General features: G+C 47.0%; 4 protein-coding genes across 4 annotated transcripts; all 4 read left to right on the plus strand.

Annotated features, from left to right (window-relative positions):
- Window positions 1-1880: 1880 nt before the first annotated feature.
- Window positions 1881-2163, plus strand: BDW70DRAFT_145173 (uncharacterized protein). Its single transcript, XM_073738386.1, has one exon. The coding sequence runs from the start codon at window positions 1897-1899 to the stop codon at window positions 2104-2106; it is 210 nt and encodes a 69-aa protein (XP_073591055.1). The 5' UTR covers window positions 1881-1896; the 3' UTR covers window positions 2107-2163.
- Window positions 2164-3732: 1569 nt separating this feature from the next.
- Window positions 3733-4275, plus strand: BDW70DRAFT_164670 (uncharacterized protein; the record flags this gene model as incomplete). The annotated part of the gene is made up of 1 exon (XM_073741525.1): window positions 3733-4275. One exon carries the CDS (start codon window positions 3733-3735, stop codon window positions 4273-4275), a length of 543 nt encoding a protein of 180 aa, XP_073591056.1.
- A 6888-nt stretch (window positions 4276-11163) lies between these two features.
- Window positions 11164-11849, plus strand: BDW70DRAFT_164672 (uncharacterized protein; the record flags this gene model as incomplete). The annotated part of the gene is made up of 3 exons (XM_073741526.1): window positions 11164-11202; window positions 11259-11480; window positions 11553-11849. The coding sequence occupies 3 exons, from the start codon at window positions 11164-11166 to the stop codon at window positions 11847-11849; spliced, it is 558 nt and encodes a 185-aa protein (XP_073591057.1).
- Window positions 11850-21698: 9849 nt separating this feature from the next.
- Window positions 21699-22881, plus strand: BDW70DRAFT_166355 (intradiol ring-cleavage dioxygenase). Its single transcript, XM_073741968.1, has one exon. It carries the CDS (start codon window positions 21729-21731, stop codon window positions 22863-22865), a length of 1137 nt encoding a protein of 378 aa, XP_073591058.1. The 5' UTR covers window positions 21699-21728; the 3' UTR covers window positions 22866-22881.
- Window positions 22882-24738: the final 1857 nt, after the last annotated feature.

Consider the following 24738-nt stretch of genomic DNA (forward strand, 5'->3'; position numbering starts at 1 on the left):
TGCAATACAAGGTGTCACAGGCTATGGCCTGGATCTTGGTTGTCGGCCATGCCCTCAACCTGGTCCTAAATAAGGTTTCTGCAACATTAATGTACGGCCTCGGAATTGCGGCCTCGCAGGAAAAGATATCCGTTCTCATAACTTTGGGAAAGAGATCCGTCGGCATGCAAGTCCGGGAAGTCGGAAGTCTTGACGTATGATTGGGAAAGGTCGATAAAAGGGAGGAAGATATCTGCGCTTCTATCTCTTGTTTCTTTCTCTAAGCTTGTGATACTCGTTTATACAGGACAGCTAGTTGAAAACAATACTACCTACGCCCGTTACACAAGGGACTCTGAAAATTGCAATATTAGACTGGCTCTGTGATTGAATAGCCTGTTGGACACTTGACATTAAAGTATCATTATTTGTTGCATTGTCGGTTGTGACAGAGAGTACACGGCCAGTAATTTAATAATCATGAAGAAGCTTGATCACAGTTTTACTTAGATTCTCGCCTGTATGTGTTCCAGAGAGAGGCTCAAAACCAAGAAGAACTTCACAGTAGTTCCAGTTTTTATCAAGAAAGTAGCCTGTAACGGCCATAAATGCTTGTTGAAAGGGGGAGGTCCAGCAATCAAGAGTAATTGATAGAAAGCTTTCAGCGGGAAGCTTGCTAAGTATATCCTTTAGGCTGTCATGGACTGTAGAGTCAAGATAGCGCCGTAGGGTTCGCGCAGATGGGAGATCAATTTTCTGTTCAGCTTGTTGGACAAGCTCAAGTAAATTCTTGAACTGGGTATGCTTAACAATCCGGAAGGGAAGTCGGGTAACAGTAATAAACTCTAGTATTGATTTGACTAGAAGATCCTGGGAGAAGGACTGGGTTTTAGGGATCCATGGCTATGAGATTATATAGAGATTAGTAGGGGAATAAATTAATTAGATCCTATAGGCATACTTACCATCTGTTGGATAAGCTGGTCAATTCTATTGCCTGAGACTGGCTTGCTGCGACAAGATGTTGTTTTAATATGGCCTTTCATTGGTGAGGAGCCAGCACGTTGGTACTGAGGATGTACAAGTGTACTAAAGCAGTTTTTGCACATAACCTTAGGCTCGCCAGTCTTCTTGATGGAAGTGATCCCAGACATCAGATTTCTTTTTTCCTTCCCAGATAACAGAGGCCTTAACACTAGGTCGTGAGCCAAAGTCTGTATTTAGCCACCATTTCACAAAGACTTTACATGAGGTATCCATTTCTATAGCAGGGTCAGCAGAGAATAGAACCCAGTAACGCTGTAGTTAAAGGCCAACTCGTAGTAGGGAGGGAGGTGCGGTTGTTATTTCTGAGGAGTTAGACCAATTTGTTGCTGGCTCCGAAATGGTAGGTTGGCTGTACGAAAGATCAGGAAGGTTGTCTGGTTGAAGAAGCAGATCAGAGTTCAGTTGTATATCTGACTCAGTGTAGAGAGAGTACTGAGACTGTGAAGCTTGTGAATAAGCCATAATATAAGGTGCTTGCAACAACGTTATATAGAAAGCTCTTGGAGTGCCTGGGGTAGCGACTAGCAAGAGGCCTAGTCGGTTCAACGGAGCAGGTCTTTTACAAGAGAGATCCAGAGAGGAAGGTAGGTCAGGATAGAACAGAACAAATTGCTTGGGGGTCAGGTTGCTAACAATCTTGAAGACTATATATACGTGGTATTCCGCTGTCGGGCCTCGGTTGGTTAACTATCGACAGGGTAGTTCCCTTCATCCGATTATTGAACCTGTTGTTTATCTGGCTCAGGTGTTGATACCTGACGGGCCAGGTGTCCATTGTTACAATTACATGTTAAGTAAAAGTGTGACGAGCTACGCCCGAAGTCTTGATTCGAGCATTGCCCGAATTATGACGAGCCGGATAAGCCGGACATGCCGGACATGATCGACATGATCAACAACACGATCAACAACATGATCAACAGGATTAACAAGATCAACGTGATCAACATGATCAACGTGACCAATATGCTCGATACTGATCAACACGCCGGGAGTCCAATGGTCCGAGCTTGCTACCAAGCTTGCCATTCAGGCAAAGCATATAAGAAGCTCGACGGTTACTGTTTATTAGTTCTTTAGCGAATTCTTCTCTAGTCCAATGCTACTTGTTAGTATCAACGACTCTAGCTCGTGACATCAAGTTACTACTGCATTTCATCCTACCTTCCTTGTCTGATCTCAGAATATCCTTAGGACCTGTTGAGCCCGACTCCTAAGAAGGACTCTTTTGGCCTTATCTGACAAGGAGCAGGACCACACCAAACCATGGTAGTGCAGTCCTTAAAAAAGTAGGCCAGCGGTCTCAAGATCTAGGATTAAAGACCGCGCGGTCTGGTCTGGTGCGGTGTTGGTTGCGGTCTTTTTGATCCCGTACAGAGGCCTACTCCTCATGCCATAGTGCGTAGCGACCTGTAGGGTCGAGGTAAGATCAAAGTAGTCTCTCCGGCGTCCACATACATGATCGAAACTCCACTTTCTTATATTATATAATACCTTCAGAATACGGCCAACATTAATGGGTATATACTTAGTCCATCTTCATAAGGCTCATACAATATTAGCTGGCCTCGACACAAAAGAAACTTGGCATTTGTTTTGTGCTGCTTGTATCTGGCATGTAATCTACCAAAGGGAAATCACAAAAGAAATTATAAATGTCACGGGCGTAGGAAGTATTGTTTTCAACTAGCTGTCCTGTATTCACGAATATCACAAGCTTAGAGAAACAAATAAAAGACAGAAACATGAACCCTCTCTCCTCCCTTTTATCAACTTTTCTGGACATACGTCAACACTTTTGACTTTTCCATACCATGGTTCAGACAGATGTAACCTTGTTTAGACCTTTGGTTGGGGGCATTGCCGATAACCAAGACCCAGGCCATAGCCTGTGACAATAAAGGTCTTGTGGCGAGGCTGCATTTGACCTCATGTAAGCCGGAGGAGCCGAGAAATCCATTTCCATGGAGGTAAGATAGTTTGCAGGAGATCATGGCTGGCTGATTGTAAGTGTGATAGTGCTGCATTAGCACACAGTAGGAGGCAAACAACCAGCTCCCAGCCAACCCAAACATTTCCCGGTACTTCCAGCATGATGCCTGACTTGAGGTCGCAGCGCAATAGCTAACAATTGCTCATTGGAGAGAAGAGTATCATGAGTACTTGGGAGGCTAGTACTATCCCAACGCGGGGCATCCGCTAGCTCACATGGTGATTATATCTAGCTCTTAGTCGTCTGAGATATATTGCTCAAAATAAACCATCTGAAGTTGAACAGCCATACTCCGTGGCTTACTCTCTACCCTTGTGCAACCCCAGCCTTGTGTCGCCTTGTCACATGAGTTCCTGTTCTAAACGCAGCTGGCCTGTGCTTGCTTACAATGTGAAAGCAGCTTGATTGCATATTCATCTGACCATGGCAAGGCTGCTCATCGTGCAACCAATTTTGCGACTCTTGACTATGAAGTGAAAATATTTGCAGCTCAGAGGCTGGATGAGTTAGCCTCACTAAGTACTTAAACAATATATACCCAACCTCTGGAGCCCCGAGAAAAACCACAATTCTCTTCCCTCTCAAAAGAAGTGTCTCTATATTTGTCCTATACAGTAATGTTCCAAGTACACTTCTACTCCCTTATCACTGTGGCACTAGGTGTTGCTGCAGTAACAATCCCAACTTGCATTCCTACTACTGCTCCTACCACAATGACTAGGACTGTTACTGATACTGTCACTGTTCCTGTTACTACTACTACTACTACTACCACAGTCACTACCACCGCTTGCACTTCCTCCGCCCCCACCAACATCGTCCCGCTATATCGCGCCTACAACGGAAACATCCATGACCACTTCTACACAACAAACCTGAACGAACTCAACAACGCCGTGCAAAATCTGCAGTACTCTGCCGAGCAAACGGCTTGCCGCCTGCATCCGACCGCAGAACAGGGCACCGTGCCGCTCTACCGAATGTACTCGCAATCCGCAACGGATCATTTCTACACCACATCGGCGGCGGAGCGGGACCGTGCTGTTCAGAGTCTGGGATACAGTGATGAGGGTGTTGCTGGCTACATCTATCCGCAGCAGTCTTCTGTGCCAGGCTTGGTCCCGCTATACCGGCTGTACAGCGGGGAGGTCACCGATCACTTCTACACTGTTTCACAGACTGAGAGGGATAATACGATTGGAAGGCTAGGGTATTCCGATGAAGGTATTGCCGGCTATGTGTTTCTTCCAGAGTAGGGGCAGGCATAGATAGACAAGTGCTATTGCTTGAAGCTGTGGAAGGAGGGAGCTGGCCTGTTAGGGCAGGAATCAGGGAGGACATAAGTCAGAGTGTCCCTACCAGACCTTGGAAAGCCGTAGCAAGTCTTCAGCAACTTGAGTAGCCTCAGATTTCCTAATTGACTCATTTCTACAACTGCAACTCCACGAGAAACAGATCTTTTCTAAAGTGCTTAGTATTACTGCTTACCCTGGATAAGTAACACTGAGATGTGACATTGTGGCTTAGGCACGATCTCCAACTCCTGGGGATCTGACCCCTCAATGTATCGAGAAAAGAGACAGAGAAGAGTCTATTGTAACGGGCGTAGGTAATATTGTTTTCAACTAGCTGTCCTGTATAAACGAATATCACAAGCTTAGAGAAAGAAACAAGAGATAGAAGCGCAGATATCTTCCTCCCTTTTATCGACCTTTCCCAATCATACGTCAAGACTTCCGACTTCCCGGACTTGCATGCCGACGGATCTCTTTCCCGAAGTTATGAGGACGGATCTCTTTTCCTACGAGGCCGCAATTCCGAGGCTGTACACTGATGTTGCAGAAACCTGCGTGAGGAACCAGTTTGGAGGGCATGGCCGACAACCAAGATCCAGGCCATAGCCTGTGACATTATCCAGCTCAGTCTTAAAGAGCTACTTGGGGCAATGAAGGCAAATCCAAGGGATAGCACCTCTAAGATGGAATAGACAGAGTCTTGTATAAACCCAGTCCAACAGACTAAGGGAATAGTGAGCATACTAAGCAAGGTAAAATATATCAAACTGGTATCAAGAGTATATAAACTAACAATATTATTTGGTTCGGGTATTAGCTGCGTTTACTAATGCAAGCCCCCAGCATCAGGAAGCATTCCAAAGCTTATAGGGAGAGGCTGCTGCTGCCTTTTAGAGAAGTGCTGTATCTCTGTCTTCTCTAGTGGGAATGGGAGACCTGCCTCTGCCCCAAGCGTGGTAACTAGCTTGTAGGTTTCTACTAGTTGTTGTGAGCTCTCTTCCAGGATATTTCCAGTTATCAGCAGGCTAATATCATCTGCATAGCAGAAGGAGCCCTCTAGTGTGGAGACTATTCATGCTGCATACAGCAGGACCAGGATTGGTGAAAGTGGGGATCCCTGTGGGAGGCCGTCCTTAACTGGTGCTGTGGCTATGCCCTCCTTGATATGGACAGATACAGATCGGTCAGTTATCCAGTCTCTGATCAGTTGTATAAGGCAATCGTGCCATCCTTGTAGGCGTAGGTGAGAGAGGAGCTGCTGGTGTATTACTGCATCAAAGGCCCCTTTCATATCTAGTAAGAGTAGTAAGGCATCTTTTCCTTGCTTGAAGGTTTCCTCTACCCTGTATACTAGGACCTGGACTAGGTCTATGGCAGAGCGCCCTGACAGGGCCCCGAAGTGGCAGGGGGTTAGCAGGTCTGCCTGGATTGCTTGTACAGCTATTTGCCGTGCTAGGAAGCGCTCCAGGCCTTTGCCTAGGGTAGATAACAGGCTTATTGGCCGCCAGGCATTTAGCTGGGTATAGTCCCTTTTTCCTGGTTTTGGTAGCATTATAACCTTTGCTGCCTTCAAGCTCGGTGGGTATTGGCCTTCCCGCATACACCTGCAGTATAGTTGTGTGATTGTATCCCCTAGTATAGGCCAAAGCTCCCTCCAAGCAGTAGTGGCAAGCCTGTCCTCCCCAGGGGCAGATGGGGGAGGTGTACAGAGGGCAGCCCAGCAGTGGTCTTTTGATGGTAGGTGTAGTGTATAACGGGCGTAGGAAGTATTGTTTTCAACTAGCTGTCCTGTATTCACGAATATCACAAGCTTAGAGAAACAAATAAAAGACAGAAACATGAACCCTCTCTCCTCCCTTTTACCAACTTTTCTGGACATACGTCAACACTTTTGACTTTTTCGAACCTTGGTTCAGACAAATGTACCTTGTTTAGACATTTGGTTGAGGGCATTGCCGATAACCAAGACCCAGGCCATAGCCTGTGACATAGTGGGTCCAGAGGCCTGTTTGGAGGGCCTTGTTCTAGCTGATTTGGAAGCGAAGCTCCCTTCTCTAGGAGGTGATTAAGGAAGGCATCTGCTTTGCCCTGTGGGGTAGTAACCTGTGTCCCTTGTAAATTCAGGGGAGGAGCAGCAAGCTGGTCTGGATGTTATATCCATTTAGCAAGTTTAAATGCATCTATAGGCGCTGCGGCTTGTTCAATTCGCTGCTTCCAGTATTCAGCCTTTGCCTGTGTAACAGCCTTCCGGAGCTGCTTGTAGTCTGGGTTTTGTTGCTGTCTTGTTTTGTGAAGTATGTCTGTTAGTTCTGGGGTCCACCATGGGGTCCTGGGGAGTCTGCAATTGTTGTATCTCGACGCGCCTTGAATTGCCAGCTGGGATATCTGAACTAGCTCCTTTGCTAGTAGGTTGATTGGTAGGCTTGGATCAGGCGGGCTTGCCAGGGTTCTGGCTTTCTCCCAATTGGTAGAGCCAAGCTTTTGTACAGGGGAGGGTTCTTCCTGCTCTAGCATTATTCCAATTGTTGCATGGTCACTTGGAATCTTTAGATGGTCTTCCACTAAGGCCCTAAGTGGTAGGTTGGAGAAGACAAGGTCTAGCGTATTTGGTCCACGGGTGGGGGTGCCGGGCTCGAGGCAAAGTTCCAACCCATGGGCATCGAGCCAATCCAGTAGTCTTGTCGCGCCGGGTGTGACAGTGTGGGATTCAGTATCTGGCTGCCAGAATGGATGCCGGGTATTAAAGTCTCCTGCTAGAATGGCGTTCTCTGGGGGAGTATATCCTAGGAGTGTGGAAAGCGTAGAGGGTATTGAGCCAGCTCCAGCTGGGGCAACTGGGTCATTAGGGGGGCGGTAGACGTTGATGATAGTAAGGCCTGCCGTGTAGATTGTGGTAATATCTGGTGAGATAGGTTCTGGGAGGGAATGGGCTGGGAGATCCCTTCGTACATATGTTAGAGTCCTGGGCCTGGCAGTCCATCGGGTCGGGGGACTGAACAGTTGGTATCATGGGTGGGTCTTGGTTAGGTGTTTTGCTGTATTTGTCCAAGGTTCTTGGACAAGGATAATATCTGGTTCAAAGGAGAGCAGCAGGTTATGTGCAGCGCCCCCCCTTCCTACATTAGCTTGTAGTATTTTCATAGTTCAGGGGAGACCCGGGCTTGGTTTAAGAGCTCATGGGTGAGCTGTCTTGTAGGCCGGGTTGTGGTTTGGGTATTATCTGCTTGTTGTTTAGAGCTTTCTGCCTTATTCTGCTCCTGTTGGAAGGCAAGCCGGCCTGCCTTGCAGATAGCGGCTAGGGCATCCTTTTAGAGGCGGGTGACAGTATTCTTCTGGACATGAGGTCCGGCTGGATATTTTAGAAAGTCTGCTACATGTGGGCTGTAGCAGTTAATACACTGTATACGGCAGTTATGTTCCTGTTTTGAAGATCCACAGGAGATACAGCGTTTGCTGGAGCGGCAGGCCCGTGTATCATGGAAGCAGTGGCATCGGGCACATTGCAAATGCCTTTGCTTGGGGTGGATGGGCCTTGATAGGCCAGACAAGCCAAAAAGTTGCAGGGGGCGTTGTAGCTTTTTTGGAAAGGCTATGGCTGGTGTAATAGAGTCCCTTTTACTAGGTGTTTTGAAAGCTTGGCCATAAGTGGCTTGATACCAGTGATGCGTTCTGCCTCCATGCTAATATCTGTAATTGAGGTATCTGTCCATCCATCTAGGGACCAGAGTTGCTTTGGGATCCTGGAGATAATAACCGGGTGATATTCTGTTGGAATTTCAAAGTACCCATCCTCAGCTAGGCTTGCAGCCTTTTCTGATAGCAGGAAGGCCTTGCCTTGTTCTGTTGCAGTAATCGCATATCCTGTTGATATCACTTGCACTTGTGTGATCCCGTCCGGGACCTTCCCTGCAAGGGTGACCCGGATGCCGGGAGGCGGAGGAAGATGCGGTGGTCAGTCTTGTTTGACTGCTTCAGTTTCCGTTGTACCGGGTGCTTGGCTTGCATATGGCGTCCATGGGCAAAGGTTTGCCAGTTCGCCTGGCCAGCTCTTGGAGCTGTTAGGGATGCCCAGGTTGTAGGTTGCGTGGTTTGCCTGTCTAGGAGGACATCAGGGGCTTTGGGAGTAGAAGGTTGGTTTGGCTGTTCTACATGCCTGGGTGGTTGTGGGAATGCAGTTATAGGTATCTGCGACATCTGCTGAGGAGAGTCCTGCTTTGCGAGGGTAACAAATCTGGCTGCAAGCCCCCGGGCCAGGTCTTTTGGGCGGCCTTGCAGGGAGGAGACAGTAAGATCTAGAGCTTTAGCGAGAGAGGTCATTGCTAGTTTCTAATCATTGAGCAGGGTTAGCTGGTCATCCGCTACCATGCTGACCTGTTCGCAGATTGATTAGGCTTGTGGCATATGAGGTACAGGGACAGGAGCCGCAGTGGGAGTCTTCTGCGGGGAGAACTGGGCCCTCCTCTTTAGGGAGTTCCGGGGTAGGGGGGTCGGGGTGGTAGGCCCTGTGGGGGCGTCAGAGTTTTCACCCAGGAGCGGAGTCCCCGGATGGGCTCCGCCCGGGGGGGAGTCATACGCCTCCATGGGGTGGAGGGACTGAGCGATGAGCAAAGCGTAAGAGATCAGTTATTAGAGTAGTAGAGGGTCCTGTTCTCCCCTTGACGTGGTTTTTGCTGGCGATGACTATGGACGTATAGGAAGCCATGCGACTAGCTGCGACGTGCTTGGAATCACGTGGTGGGACACTTCGAAGTGTCCTACACCTGAAACAAGCAAGTAAGCTTGCGATCCTGGCGCCAGACACAGTGACGTGGTTGGACCATTTGCTGTCACTTCCTAATACACCCAGTTCAGCTGAACCCCGCCCAGGGGCGGCGCATTCATCTCGTCCATCCCTCTGATTCACAATCCTACACTCTTACGCTTGTCCGCGCAAACAGCTATTTTTCGTACGACGCCGCAAAAATGGCCGCCATGCAGAAGCTCAGAGATGCTGAGTCTCTCCTGCTTGGTGTTGCGGTATATCGGCGTAAGGCATTTCCATTCGGGCATGTCCATCACTTGTCGAGCTTGCCGCACAGTCTGCACAGCCGTTGCGAGACACTCGGACGGGCCTGCTGTGCGACCACAGGCCAGAGAGTTGTGAGCCAGCTGACCGTCCGGGTGACGTGGATCAAGGCATTCCATGTCTCGCCGCCATGAAGCTTCTCCGAAGATGCTGGAACCGGGCGTTGGGCAAAGATCCGGACAAAGAGAGAGACGGATGGCTGCATGGAGGCACTCAATCCGTTCGAAATCAGAGCTCGTTGGTGATTTGCTCATCCAGGCAGACCAGACGGGATCCAGGGAAGGGCATCTTCATTCAGCACTCGGGGAAGAAGGCTGATTTGTTTGCACATGGCATGTACAGACGCAAAGAATCCGCAATAGTTGATATAGGATCCATGCATTAATGGAAAGAAAAGCACAAACATGCATTATCCAATCAAGCTTCACGTCATCAGTTATGCTGTAACATGGCCGCCATTGCGGACAGAGGTATGACATGTGGCTGCATATTGGACTAGATCGACATGTCGTACAAACTTCTGTATGCAACTATACAAGGCAAACGTAGCCGACGAACCCTAGCGGGCTCTGCGGATTTGTAAGAGGCCCAATCTAGGCTGCAATGCGGCCAGCTAACACGCAGTCCAGAACACAGTAGGTCGGCCAAGAGCAAACACGAAATACGGGAGTACATCCAGCGGTGCGTCAGCCCCGCCATGTGGCTATGCATTCCTGCTTGGAACCCTATCTCTCGAAGCATAGATCTTGTCGTCCTGCACGGCGGGACTCTTGCCTGCGGGGTTATCAATGGAGCGAACATTGCCCACAAAGCCTTGCAGCGGAATTCACGGACATAATCATCCAGGGCAAAATAAAGCTGGAGATTGGTTGGGTTGGTATGCCATCATATTTTATCAAGTAGTCTAGAATGAAATCAGATATTCCTATTTCCATATTTTGTTCAACTAAGGTCCTTGTCATCAGGCTGTCATTTCTTCTGATTATGATGTGCTCAGTATCATGGGTAATCCTTTAAACATGACATCATCCTATATAATGTATGACTATCCTCATGGGAAGCAGCTCTTGCTCCTTTTTCTTAATTAAGATGAGCTTCAAGGGTTGTTTGTAATTTAATACTCTGTGTATTAGTCGAGATGATCAACGACTGGTAGAGCGGTTAGCAGAGCATGCCTAGAAGGCCTCGCACGAATGCGCCTAAATCTTGTATAGGTCAGCCTATTCACGCCTTACCTCTCTCATTTCCCCGAACCCCATGCCAGGCCGCGTAATCGAAAGAACCAAGGGGCTTCTTATTAGACCAATAAAGTCCGGGAAGATGGCATGGGCAGATGTAAGAAAAGCTTTGAGCCAGGGTTTGTCTCACTGCAGCTTTGCCACGGACTCATCTACTACTCCTTCCAGTGGAAGAGCGATATCTCAATCCCTGACTCTAGATGTGATCGGCTGGTCATCCTGGAAGGAATAGGGATATTACCTAGAGACCTTAGTAGATAAGGCGGCTTGCCCAGCAGAGCAGGTAATCCTGGTAGTCAAAACAGAATATGTAGAATTAGGCAGACCAATGATTCAGTGTGTGCATATTCTGATCTGGTCGCGCCATGGGCAGGGTCTCAGGTCTAGAATACTACTTGAAGGGTATATAAATGGCAGTATCAACCCTGAGAGATCCACAGAATCCCAAAGACAAGCTACCACCTTAGCAATCAAACCTACTGTACAAGAATACCAGCATACCTATCCAGATTACCTTACCTACTTGAACAAGTGCCCTACCCTAAAATGGAAACCATCAATCATGCTGTGCTCTCGCAGAAAGCGGTAAGCTTGTTGATCCAGTCAATACTATTACATCTCTACTTACTGGCGAACTTTAGGGTGTCGCCATCCAAACGCTTGAGGTCGTCAACTTTACCTCGGTCGTGCTTGACCCAGCCGATACAAACAGCGTTCTCATTCTCTATCGTGACTTGTCGACGAATCAACTTAGGTTCTCCTTGAACAAGGATCAGAAAACAGTCAAAGTCGATGGCGTTTCTATATCCGTAAAGGCTGAACACTACAACTTCGCCATATCAGCAGTTGAGTATGGACCATGGGTATGTTTCACACCATCAGCCGCCCATGCACTCTTTAGGGTAATACAATGCTAACTACTTGCGTGTTTATAGATCAAGGCCTACTATGTGGACGACGAGTGTCACATCCGTGAACTGACGGGCAGTTGTACCGGTTCCAATCGCAAGAATATTGACAAATGGGAATGGTCTACGTTTGCTGGCTTCAATAACAAGAAATATACGACCCTGCCCGACACTCGTATCTCCGCTTTTTGTAACAGAAGCGATGACACCATCAACATTGTGTATGTGAACACAGAAGGGAAGTTTACCAGAGCATACTCTCGTCCTACCACGGCCAATGTGACAGACGGCAATTGGGTACAGGAAGAGATCAAGGAAGCCTAAAGAAAGGGCTTCCACAACATAATTAGGTAGTCCTGGCTTTTTAAGCGGGAATTTTCTTTGATGTGGCGGGTCTATATGAGATTTCTAATCTCATGAATAGTTTGATCATAGCCTATTCTTTCACGGTTCTTTCTTAAATTCGTTTCCCATGTCCAGTAAGGTTTACAATAGGCACTAACTAGCACGTACTCGTTGCAATGTGCTAGACACTTCTTGGAACTGTTTCAAAGGAAAACAAAGGAGAGTTTCAGTTCTCCCAGCATAGGCTTCATGACCTGCCACCTCTGCACCCCCTCTTTCGACTCCGAGATCATTGTCCCGGATATCTTTGCCCCCTTGCCTAGATCCACACAGTCACTCCACGCGAACTGAGATCAATACCTCCATCTTTTTCTCCCCTTCCTGGCCTTGCTGATGGAGTGGTTCGTTCTCCGCTGGCTTGTCCGAAGAGAACCGGGATTTCCTGTTGACAAGGTTAAGCGCCCTGAACTATATCCACTATGTGCTCTATACTACTCATGTATCTGTTAGATCGACCATTTGCCTGATGCTCGTCATATTGCGGAAATTATGCAACCTCAAAACTGTGGCAAGATTACCAGTTTTTTACGGGAGAAACTGGCCTGAGGCTCTTAGCCTTCAAGGAAATATGTCTCAGGGAATTCGTTCCATGTCAAAACTCGAAGAGTGAGTTCAGGTAAGGCTTTCAGTACTGTTATGTCAGTTCACCTGATTATATTAACTTGTACAAGCCAGGACCAAAAGACACTGATTTGTTAATTCTTGTGCGCGATGCAAACCGATTTATTTGTTATTGGAAGAGCGCAATAGAGGCTACCTGTAACGGGCGTAGGTAGTATAGTTTTCAGCTAGCTGTCCTATATAAACGAGTATCACAAGCTTAGAGAAAGAAACAAGAGATAGAAGCGCAGATATCTTCCTCCTCCCTTTTATCAATCTTTCCCAATCATACATCAAGACTTCCGACTTCCCGGACTTGCATGCCGACGGATCTCTTTCCCGAAGTTACGAGGACGGATCTCTTTTCCTACGAGGCCGCAATTCCGAGGCTGTACACTGATGTTGCAGAGACCTTATTTAGAACCAGGTTAAGGGCATGGCCGACAACCAAGATCCAGGCCATAGCCTGTGGCATTTACAGGCTGAGCTTTGGAGATGCTTTGCCATAGTTGATAGGCCATTGCGAGATGTCCCACTAGGGTATATTTTTGACTGAGGATACTCAAGGATAGCACTGCATTGCTTGCACATAACCTTTGGTGCTCCATCTGAGATGTTGGCTACTTGGGAGAATTGCGTCCATGTCTTGGATGAATATGTTGAGTCCCAACGTATCTTACTCTTCTTCCCAAAATCAGTCTGAAGCCACCATTCCACCCAATCTGAATATGCCATATTATCATAAAGGACGAATGGCTTCCCTCTATCAGAACCAACACGTGTAAGAGTATTGGGGGCAAGAAGAGGGTGGCGAAAGGTTGATGGAAGGACTTCAGAATCAAAAGACTCTGATGTATGCTGGCTTTCTGAAAGGTTTGGAGTAAAAATCTGCGGAAGACCAGATGTAAGATAAGAAAGATTATCTAGATCACTATTATATAATGATGAGGCGAAGCCTTCTGACTGCATACTTTGAGGCATTATATAGAAGTACATTAAAGAAGGTATGATCAGCAGATAGTAGTAAGAAGAACACCCTGCAAGCAGGTCTTTACGTGTTCATCTACATATCTTGCTTGCCACTGTCTAATAGCCCATAAGACTCCTTAACCCGCGATGAACCCCCAAAAACCTGCAAAACCCGCAAAGAACCCGCAAAGAACCCATGGATGACCCACATAACCCGCGAAAACCCGAGAGAAACCCGCAAAATCTATCAAAATTGGTTACTTCAGGCCTTCTAGACGATGTGCATACTATATCTTGCAGAAAATATATAAATTATCTACCTTAGTATACTGATATATAGTATCTTGTCTCTTTAGAACTAACAATAACACAAAAAAGCACTAGAAACTTTGTTTTATAATCTTATAGTATTATTATTTCTACAGATACTTTAGTTTTATAGAATATGGTAGCCTTGAGCATAGTTTAAGAAGGCGGTTATAACATGCCCAGTGTCACAGTCACCATGCCCAGGATGATAATCAGGCTGGCCCCGTGACAGTAAACAAATACAGGAGAAAATTACTGTAACTTAACGTATTCCACGTCTTAGAGGGCTCTGTCACGGGCGTAGGAAGTATTGTTTTCAACTAGCTGTCCTGTATTCACGAATATCACAAGCTTAGAGAAACAAATAAAAGACAGACACATGAACCCTCTCTCCTCCCTTTTATCAACTTTTCTGGACATACGTCAACACTTTTGACTTTTCCATACCTTGGTTCAGACAGATGTAACCTTGTTTAGACCTTTGGTTGGGGGCATTGCCGATAACCAAGACCCAGGCCATAGCCTGTGACACGAATCACCAAAGCTTGTTCCAATTCAAGATGTCAAGACCCGCTGGAACTCCACCTTTTTAATGCTTCGACGTGCTAAACGACTGGAGTCTATGTTGAATATATTTTGCTCGGAATACGGGCACAATGATCTCTCTCTTAACAGTGATGAATGGTGGCAGATTAAGTATCTTCTTTGCATTACTCAGCTATTTTTTACTTTTACTACTGCTCTATCAAAAACCAAGGATATTACAGTCTATCTTATCTTCGAGATATATAACAAGCTATTTGATCATCTTGAGGCATCAATTTGGCAGCTTCAACGGAAGAAGGTACCATGGAAAAGACTAATGTTAAGTGCCCTTGAGGCTGCAAAAGAGAAACTTGCATTCTATTATCAGAAAACAGATAATATATATAACGACATCTATGCAGTTAGTACAATACTTGCTCCTGAGAATAAGCTACAGTTTTTCTCTGGAAAAGATTGGGATGCAACCTGGCGCAAAAGATACCGTCAAAGCTTTGAGAACTATGTCCAGCCTTACAAGCAGCGTCTTCAGAATATGCCAACATCACCATCAGCCGTATCATCAACAGCAGCTAGATCAGAACTCAATATGTTGCTAAAAGGGTCAAAGTCCCACCGATTTATCCAACGAGATGAGCTTGAACAATACCTTGATAGTGGTAAGTTAACAAAGTTACTCTGACTGAGCTTGTTTTCCACTAATCATTAACAGACCCTGTTGATATGGATCCCTGCGAGTTCTGGAAGGAGAACCAGTATAGGTACCCAGTCCTAGCAAGTGTTGCGCGGGATGTTCTTTCAATTCCTGCAACTGGCGCAGGGGTTGAGCGGCTGTTCAACTCTGCTCGCGACATATGTCATTATCGTCGAGGCTCTCTGAAGACCTCAACCATCCGAGAACTCATGATGTTTATGTGTACATCGAAATTCGAAGTTGAGGAGGAACAACTTGCTCTAAATAAAGAATATCTCTTGAAAAATGAGCTACAGGAAGCTGAAGAAGACACAGGCGCTCAGCTTTTACAAGATGATTTGGACCCGATTAGTGATAATAAAGAGGATGGCATAGTACATATTCATGATAAGCCTGCTGCAGCTGTCTCAGAGACTGTACTGGGTAAGAGAAGAAAGAGTACCGCGTCTGTGCCGGAGGAAGAGTCCCACGAAACTCATTACTTTGACAATGATACTGATAGTCTGCTGCCTGCTAATCAGCAAACTCTGCGGAGTTCAGGAAGGCCTCGAAAACAGGTCAGGCAACAAGATGATGGATTTGCATATTATTAGCTTGATAATAGCAACTAAATAACAGGAGAAGGCTCATTAACTTTAATTCTTACATGTTAACTGATTTATTTATTCTCGATACTTGTAAAGTCAATACATCAAGATACGACCAGGAAATACATAAATATGCATATCAAATGTTTGTTTTGTTTGTCCACCCACGGGTGACCCTCTTACCCACGCGGGTCACCCATGGCCAACCCTCACCCACCCATCGAGGGTGAATGGGTGACCCGTCGCGGGCCACCCACGGGTAATGCCGAGGTCTACGAGTGACGTTAAATAATAAAATCAAATCAAATCAAATCAAATCAGATCCTCGTGATCGTCTTTTTCTCTTTATACTTCACTTCGTTCAAAATATTACTCTTCTTTAGGACTTCACCCCTTTACATAAAACCTGACACTAACCAACATCCTCACGAATAAGGAAAGAAACCCACAGCGAGCACGAACTTATCTTTGCGTCCTTTCCACCCAAATAAAGTTCAAATACCATTTTCCGTTAAGCGAAAAGCATGGGTAACTGGTTACCTTCCGAGATACTATTGCATATTGCGGAGTACTTAAAGGAAGACCGTGACTCTCTCGTGCAGTGTACACGAGTATGCATGCGGTGGACGGCAGTCTTTGAGCGTGTCCTTTACAGAAAATTGGACCTCCGCAGCAATGACCTTAAAACCAGTTTAGGAGATTTATCCCTAGCACGTTTTCAAGCCCTCACTTCAGCGGCTGGTATTATGCGGCACTCATATATAAAGCGTTTAGTATACCATATTGTGCTGCCATATGATGTGAGAGAATATGATGTGAGAGACTGGCCTGATGGCACGCCAAACGGCGAGACAGACACTTTCACAAAGGCAAATGATGCTGTATTTGCAGTGGCTATCATTGACTTCTTTACTGCACTAAGTTCTTGGGAAAACACTCGGTTCACACTAGCGTTCGAAGTAGTGGGTTGTCTGGATAGTTATGAACTCGGGATGGAGGAAACCTCTGTTGACTGGCAAGAGGAGGAACAAACTCCTCCGCCATATCAAGCTCGACTCCCTTCCACTGAATGGTCTATGGTGCCTGAGATTCGGGGTATCAATAAGTTTCTCGTTTCAGATGATCTTTTCCGTTCGGTGGGGATGTGGAACGGAACCGCATTTGAGATAGCTCATTGTTATCCTATGCTTGAGTCATTAGAGTTAAATCTCGTTGCCCACGAGGACTCTGAATTCCAACGCGATAGACGAAAAGGTATGTCATAGCGTTCTCCTTCCTCCTTTCGCACTGCCTACCGCCAAACCGGATATCTTGCCCACTATACTGATGTTATATCTCTAGCCCTGATACAGGGTATTAAGAAACTACCACCTACTCTCGAAAAATTTCGTTATTCGGAGCTTTATGACGCATTCATGGAGAAGAGATCAAAGCCGTCGACCTTCTGTTGGGCGAAAATGATATGCTTACCCCAACCATGCGGGAGTTCTCTTTACAGTTAAGGGAGCTAAAATTGATAGGGGTAGCTATTGCCCCAGACTTCCTGTGGCCTCTAGATCAGATGGGAGAACCAGCAAGTAGTACAACAGAGGTTTCGTGGCCTCACCTTAAAGCCATCGAGCTCGGTCCTGCACAGTACCTTCCCACAGGTAAGGGCCTTCGTTACTTTTGTTTTATTCAGATTTCCTCCCTTAACCCTCGAGCTGGATAGCCGAACCATACTTACCAAGCTGACTCCAAAAGGCGAACCATTATTTGAGATATCGCCCGATCACAATATCACAATAAAACATGAGATACTTCACCGATTCTGTATAGCCATGGGCTATGCAGCACGTCATATGCCATGCTTGACCAGCATAGTGTACATTGCTCTGTTTGAAGACGATTACTTCACTCGGTTCAACTTCTCACATTACGTGTCGAAAGCAACAGGCATTAGGAAGGGATTTTTAAAATTCGTCTCAACATATCAGAGGGACGCATCCTCAACTCAATATAGACCTGATAAACGTGTTAAGAATGCATGGGGCTGGCAAGAAGGTACAGAGATCTTCGAGTTTACTACTCTGAACAGGGAGTTAATATGCAAGTTCCCTGGTTGGCCACCAGCGTCCTGGTGATGCGGAAGCTGAACTGACCTATATCTTTCTCACTTAATGATATCGATGATCTATCATTGTACTTAAAGGTAATGATAGCTGTGGCTACTACCGAAATTCAGGAATACTTATGTATGAGCGGCCATATGTATAACAGAAGGACAGGAAAGCTCAAGCAATAGAGCAGTAAAGATCGTATTCAGTATTTCAACAAATGACTTCGTAGACACAAAGCTGAGGCTTATACCTTCCCATAATCTGCGGAAGCACATCACTTTTATGTAGTGTTTTGGCTCTTCCTTTAGAAGGATCAATATTTCCTGCTTTGTTCCGCAGTGTTTTTATCCGTCAAGGCCACTGGCGTTGCTGGCCAGGCTCCGAGGCATTCCGTTCTCTCTAGATAGTCCCTCTCATAAGGTCTTACTGAGTATCTCTGTATCTAGGCAGTTATGTATAGTATATAGCTGCTATAGCTTCTGATCCATCATCTTTAACGATTTCTTATTTTTACATCCTACTTCTTTGGAGAGAAAAACCGACGGTCCTCTCCAAGGTTGACTTACGGTTTTTTTCTGACGGATACGAAACTCTTCCCCTTTGATACCCAAGCTCCAATTCATTCCATACACAGGTCATGACGTTCCTGCACTAATCTTTGTTTGCGGTTCTGGGGGCTCTGCAAGATTCGTGCCTTTTCTTGTATAGTCGAGGGGTGGTGCTTGTTTTCCTCCGACGCCGGTAAAATCATAAACCATTCACGGCTGTTACGTTTTACTATTATACATTCTCATACAATATCCCTCAAAATATATACATAGAGAAAGGAAGAATTGATATAAAAATTTAATAATACAGAGTCTATCATCGAAAGGCACCCGCTGCTTAGTAGGCTACGAGCGTGTAATCACTGCAGCTTCAATTGCTCATCTTTCCTGCGCACTCCATAACCCTTCCAATTAATCTCAATAATAGCATTGGGCTGATCGATTCCGCCGCGTCGAGAGTCTAAACCGGTTCCAGATTTTGACCCGTCTAGAATGCCTAAAATTTGATTGAAGTTAGACAAGCAGTTGGGTTGCGTTGTCTAAGGCCTGGCTTCCCTACTGCGTATCTTGTACGTTCTTGAGCGGGAAAAATATATGTGCTCGACAACGATATAGAGTGAAACTATTGCGCTACAGACATGTCTATCCATTCCGAGCTATTGATATATATGGAGCGTCAGGCTAGACGTAACTACCAGCATCAATCGTCAAGTAATATAAACAAATGAAGGTCTGATTCTTCCAATCCAGCTCTATAGGGCGGTTTAAATACATAAGAAATAAGGAGCAACCTAGCCTAATACGGCAGTTGGAAGAGACATAACTTTGGATCCGTGAAAATAGCAGAAGTCTCTGCATAAGCATCGGCGAGCCGGAGCTTGCAGTTCAAATATCCAGAATAGGAAAGTTTCCATTATGCATCCTGATTGATGAATCACTGCTTAGGGGTTGGAGTCTCAGTTCTTGCTAATCGGAACTTTATGCTGAGAGTTTGGAGTGAATATATGAATATGCCTCGATCCTAAAGGGATGCACAGCAGCTTTGAATTTCCGCAGCTGCTTCTGGGTCTGCATACGACAACGTTGGTCTTGTGACGCTTCAATATCTTTGTATCTTCGAAAGACACGTTCTACTATTGATGGGATATGTCTGGCTTCCGATATTGTGCGTGTGATACCGTGCCGCGGCTTTTCGAATTGTGGCCGATTTGAAACGGACTAACCACAAAGTCAACTTCGCCACCAGCCGAAAACTGTAGCTCATTCAAAGCCCCAAGGATGTGTGCCTGATCATATACGCCGGGCTAGCTGTGTGTGGCTTGTCGCAGGAAGTCGTGAGCCTCACCAATAGCGCATGAATAACCATGCCCACGAGAACCTTGCGTAGGGCCTTCTTTCTGGTCTAGGCCCGAGGTCGAAAAGAAAAGAAGAGGCCTGTTTTGTACCTTTGAACGCGGCAGCGAAGAGCACATTATACTGGGATTACGCGACGAATTAATGCGCTAATGAAGGGGCACTATGGGCCGTCCACTCTGAAAGCCTTGTTTGATAGCAAGAACTTGAGACAGTGATACCATTTATGCAGTTTGCTAAGCGCCTACCAATCTTCATACTTCCACGCTGTATCTATGCGCAGAATATATTGCTTCTCTCTACTAAGCTATGGCATACCAGTCCATATCAAATCTGAAGTTAAACTGAGCTGCTGGGATTGAGCTTACCGGACCTTAATTTCTGATTCTTGGATTATGGACAAAGGCTATTTGTGGTATTGTCTGCTATTTTCTTACATTGGGGGTTTTTGGGGTTTTGGAATATCGGAGGCACAGATAGTCGAGAGTGAATTATCCTCCTTAAATTATCTGAATCGATCATTTTTTCCGGTCAGTAGATCCTACAACGAGCGTCGTTTGCTCTGGCCCTCGTATATGCTTGCTGAGTCTCCAAGCCCCCGCGGTTCTGCTCATCACCCCGGAACAGTTTCCTACATAGCCACCGCCAGGTCTGTCATTCTACTGATCGTTTGAGGGCTTTGGCACTGAGCGCTTCTCCTGTCCGTGTGTACCTCGACAACCCTTTTGCTTGTCTCAATGGTGCAGATATCGCTTCCTGTTCGGTGGGCAGATTGCAACGTTCAAAGCAACAAGCAAAGCATTCCCTAACATTTCTTCTAATGTTACAGAGTGTTCCTAGGATTAACCTTCATAAACTGGAAAGTGCGCTATATGTAAAATTGTTCCACTTCTAAGATGCAGAGCATCTGGATGACACTCCCATCTATCCTTTTGCGGACATCGCCGTAAGCCTGGAGAACCTATAACTTGTTTTCTCTGGGCAGAATTTACTTCAACGCTGCGTGCCACTAAACATGTGACTAGCCCTTCTACATTCAGCCACGGCCATCGACAAGAAAAGTTACATAGCGTGAATCATTGAAATCAAAGCAAATGTTCGCAAATACTGTCCATATTATCCCACGTCTCATTCACGACTAGAACTGTGCCAAAGTTGCGGTCTGTAAGGAGCAACCACAGCGCCACAATGCTACAATCAACTAGCCTTTCTATCCGTAGCTCTTTTGTGAGGCTTACCCTGGCCTGAGTAGGCGCCTTTGATCAATCATTCGTCAAATGACCTGGTTGGAAGAGGACCGAAGTACCAAAGAAACCGAGGCGGCACGGCGATTAAAGCTCAAACGGCCCTTTTACGATTTGCTTCTAGATGGAGGCAGTGGAGGGGTCTGTTGGGCCTAGGCTAAATTCTTCACGGATTGCATGCCGACGATTGCGTCTTCCTGACCTTGCCTGCTGTTCGGGGACATGGGGGGAACATGCGTGGCGTTTCTAACACGCGGACTACAAGGGGAGCGACGCTGCAGAATAATTCTCTTGCTAAACGATTTTCCGACTTTTCGAAGTGTTTGAGTAGATAGGCTCTGCCTTAGCAGCGTTTGCGTCGGCTTCAGTACCAAACATCTACTATATACCGGTTATATACTCGACCAACCAATCCTCACTGCCCACCGAGGCTCTATACCACAAGAAAGCAATACCAAGAGAAATAAAGTGTGGAGGTCACAATCTCATTTATTGTCCCGTTCTAGCCCGTCGGAGAAGGCCTTAGCGCGCTACATCCGTCAACCACGCTATAATATATCCTGATCCTGTATCGAATAAATCGCATTCTTTCATTGGAGATGTGCACACTTAAACGCCGATCATGCCTCAGACGGTCCTAGAAGCAACGGCCGCGAGACAGACGGTTGATAATTCATAAGTACGGAGGCCGAGTAATAATTGAGATACTGGAGTAGAGGGGTATACCTGGGGACGGGGAGTCCAGCTGGGGTATAAATATGTCTTCATCCCAGCACATTCTGGTAACGTCCGATTCTCAAGAGCGGGCTTCTCCTTTATTTCCATTCCGATATCCTCTTTTTGCAATCAACTATGCACTTTAAGAAGGTCATCAACCTCTCCCTCATCGCGGCGGCCCTAGTGGCCGCGCATCCAGGCCATGAGGAGAAACTCGCAACCCGCGAGCTCCTCTCCTATAAGGCCCATCTCCGCCGTGGTCTCGATAACTGTGCCCGCTCCTTTGAAGAATCTGGTCTCACTGAACGTGCCATCGCTCGCCGTGCCCAACTGGCCAGGAAGTACCGCGCTCGTCATGCCCTGCGCACCCGCGACACCGACGACGTCCTCAACACCGACCACGAGTCCTCAGAGAACTACACTCTGTCCACCGCTGAGTCCGAGATATTCGCCACCACCAGCACCTGCGTACTCAACCCCCAGGGAGAGATCGGCCCCTTCTGGGTAGACGGCGAGCTCGTCCGCACGGACATCATAGAAAACCAGGCCGGTGTCCCTGTCGTTCTGGATCTCCAGTTCGTCGATGTCAGCACCTGCCAGCCCATCGAGGGTATTTACGCCGAGACATGGAACTGCAATGCAACTGGAGTCTACTCGGGCGTGCAGGGAAACGGCAACGGAAACTCCGAAGACGACTCCATCCTGCAGGAGACCTTCCTGCGCGGCGTGAGTGAGACCGATGAGGAAGGCGTCGTCACATTCAATACCCTCTTCCCAGGACACTATGCGGGTCGGGCAACGCACTACCACGTGCTTGCCCATTTAGACGCGACGCTTTTGGAGAACAATACGCTGACTGGCGGGTCCGTCCCGCATATCGGTCAGCTCTTCTTCGACCAGGACCTGATCACCGCGGTCGAGGCGGCTTCGCCGTATAGCTCCAACACCATTGAAATCACGACAAATGCAGAGGACCGCGTGTTTGCCACCGAGACAAGCGGGACAACCTCGGACCCTGTGCTGAACTACGTTTATCTAGGCGACAGCCTCGAGGATGGACTCCTTGCCTGGGTAACTATTGCCATCGACTTGACGGCCGACTACACGCCTACGTACAGCTTCGTCTGGACTGAAAATGGCAGTGAGGCTGTTTCCGGAAGCAGCAGTGGTAATGGTGGTAATGGCAACAGTGGCACTGGTGGTGGCGATGGTGGTGGCGATGGTGGTTCCCCTGGCGGTTCCGGTGGGCCTGGTGGTGCATCTGGCCCTTAAGTAAAACTTGTCAAGGAAGAATGTTAGTGAGGTACAAGCTTGCTGCTCCTCTAGCTCTACGCAGTCCTATACCACAATTACATCTGTAATTGCGACTGCGACTGCGACACGCTGAGCAGAAATGCAGCTACATGGTTTGGAAAGTGCTGCGTTCTTGTTAATTCTGTCGTTACCGTCTCTTATGTATTCGTTTATTAGTGTAGACTAGGGCGCGGGGGGTTAGTCTAGATTGACTGACGTTAGGTTGGAGGCTCAGCCTAGTCATATTCTATATGCCAACCATTGTGCTTATCTCGTTACACCCTGCTTTTAGGGCCTATGCTTCTGTACATTATGGCAAGGCTGTCTTTATGTAACCTGGCCCTTACGAAATTCGGAGTGTGCTCACTCATCTAAAACAAGCAATGTCTGGCATGAGATGCTAAGGTTGCTGTGAACTGAAAGAGCCCATCATCTTTATAGAATAGGTAGATATACTTTTATTGAGTAGACTTATACAGCGTTACTTTCTGTGATCGGGGATTATATCCGCACTTTGTCTCCCTACGCGGCCGCCGAAATAGAGAGGAGATAATGCAATTTATATAAATTCATATAATGAGTGTACCGTATTCACTCTACCAAGAGCTAGACCCAGCTGTATTCCAACTTCCGAGCCCTAAGCCCACCAACCAGATAGACCCAGCGTCGCTCATCAACCGGTTAGCGCATACCCTACAAATCCGCCACCACCGATGGCATCGCCTTTACACTCTAGCCGCAAGTAGTAGCGCACCCTACGTAAACAAGCATAGCCATCAGCATCCAATCTCCCTCGTTTCTCAAAAGGCTCACTGCTATAACTCCATAGAACTTCACTTACCAGCAATACACCCAAGCTGCTGCCAAGGGCTATGATAACCATAGCACATCTGAAGGCAGCTGCTCCCGTCTTCCTGGCAGGTCTCGATGTTGCAGCAAATACCGTACTCGCAGCATTCCTCGCGCTCTGCAAGCTTGGACTCGAGGTCGGCCTCGCGGGTAGTCAGGATCTCGCCATTCAGCACGGCCCTAAAGGCATCCAGGGCTTCAGTCTCGTTTAGGTTCTTGATGAACGCTTCGAGAGTGTCTGCTGGGATTGGTGCTAGTAGTAGGGGTAGTGCTGTTAGGATAAGGTCTGAAACAAGTGTTTAGAGGGTCATTAATGGAAAGGAAGCTAGATACATACCATGGAGCGTGGCAGCGCTACCTGCAAGCACAAGGGCGGGCACAGCAACGGCGAAAAGTCGAGTGAAGCGCATTATGAGGTAGATGATTGATGCGACGTAGTGTTAAGTTGTGATTTGGCGAGTTCAAGCAGATTGGTTTCTGGTAGCGAGGAAGCGAGACACCAAAGCGACGAGGGCCATCTGACTATTTATGTCTTTTTTTCCCCTGGAGGTCTTGGTATCCAACGCAGGTTATTCTGTTCTGAAGCCGGAGTGCGGTGGCTCTCTCGTCAAACTCGGACGCGGCCCCGTTCCAAGAGCGGTTCAAGGACATCCTACCGTGGATAACTAAAGGCCGCCGAAGTGTATAGTAGGCACTATAGAATTGTAGGATAAGGCGACACCTTAGTGGATGGCGTGGAGACACAGGATCATGCAGCCTCGCACTAGGGTCTAGATCCTGGGGGTGGCTTAGAACAATGCCCAATACATTGGCTGCATCTGTAAACCAACATCGGGTGGCTAGCGGGTACAACCTAATTGGCATATTAGAATCCTAGTGTGTTTGCCTCTCGGCTGTGCTGAACGCTCAACATTCCTAAAGGGGATAATGCATCGTACAATGAGCATTGTAGTTGCGGCAGCTGTCGACCTTGCGCTCAATCCTGAGGGAATATCACCAATAG

Source organism: Aspergillus foveolatus (genome assembly GCF_047715535.1).
Source record: "Aspergillus foveolatus strain CBS 279.81 unplaced genomic scaffold BDW70scaffold_126, whole genome shotgun sequence".
NCBI classification, from domain to species: Eukaryota; Fungi; Ascomycota; class Eurotiomycetes; order Eurotiales; family Aspergillaceae; genus Aspergillus; species Aspergillus foveolatus.

Bases quoted from the DNA above. Each gene is read 5' to 3' on its own strand.
- BDW70DRAFT_166355 (XM_073741968.1), top strand. From the start codon at position 21,729: ATGCACTTTAAGAAGGTCATCAACCTCTCCCTCATCGCGGCGGCCCTA.
- BDW70DRAFT_145173 (XM_073738386.1), top strand. From the start codon at position 1,897: ATGCCGGACATGATCGACATGATCAACAACACGATCAACAACATGATC.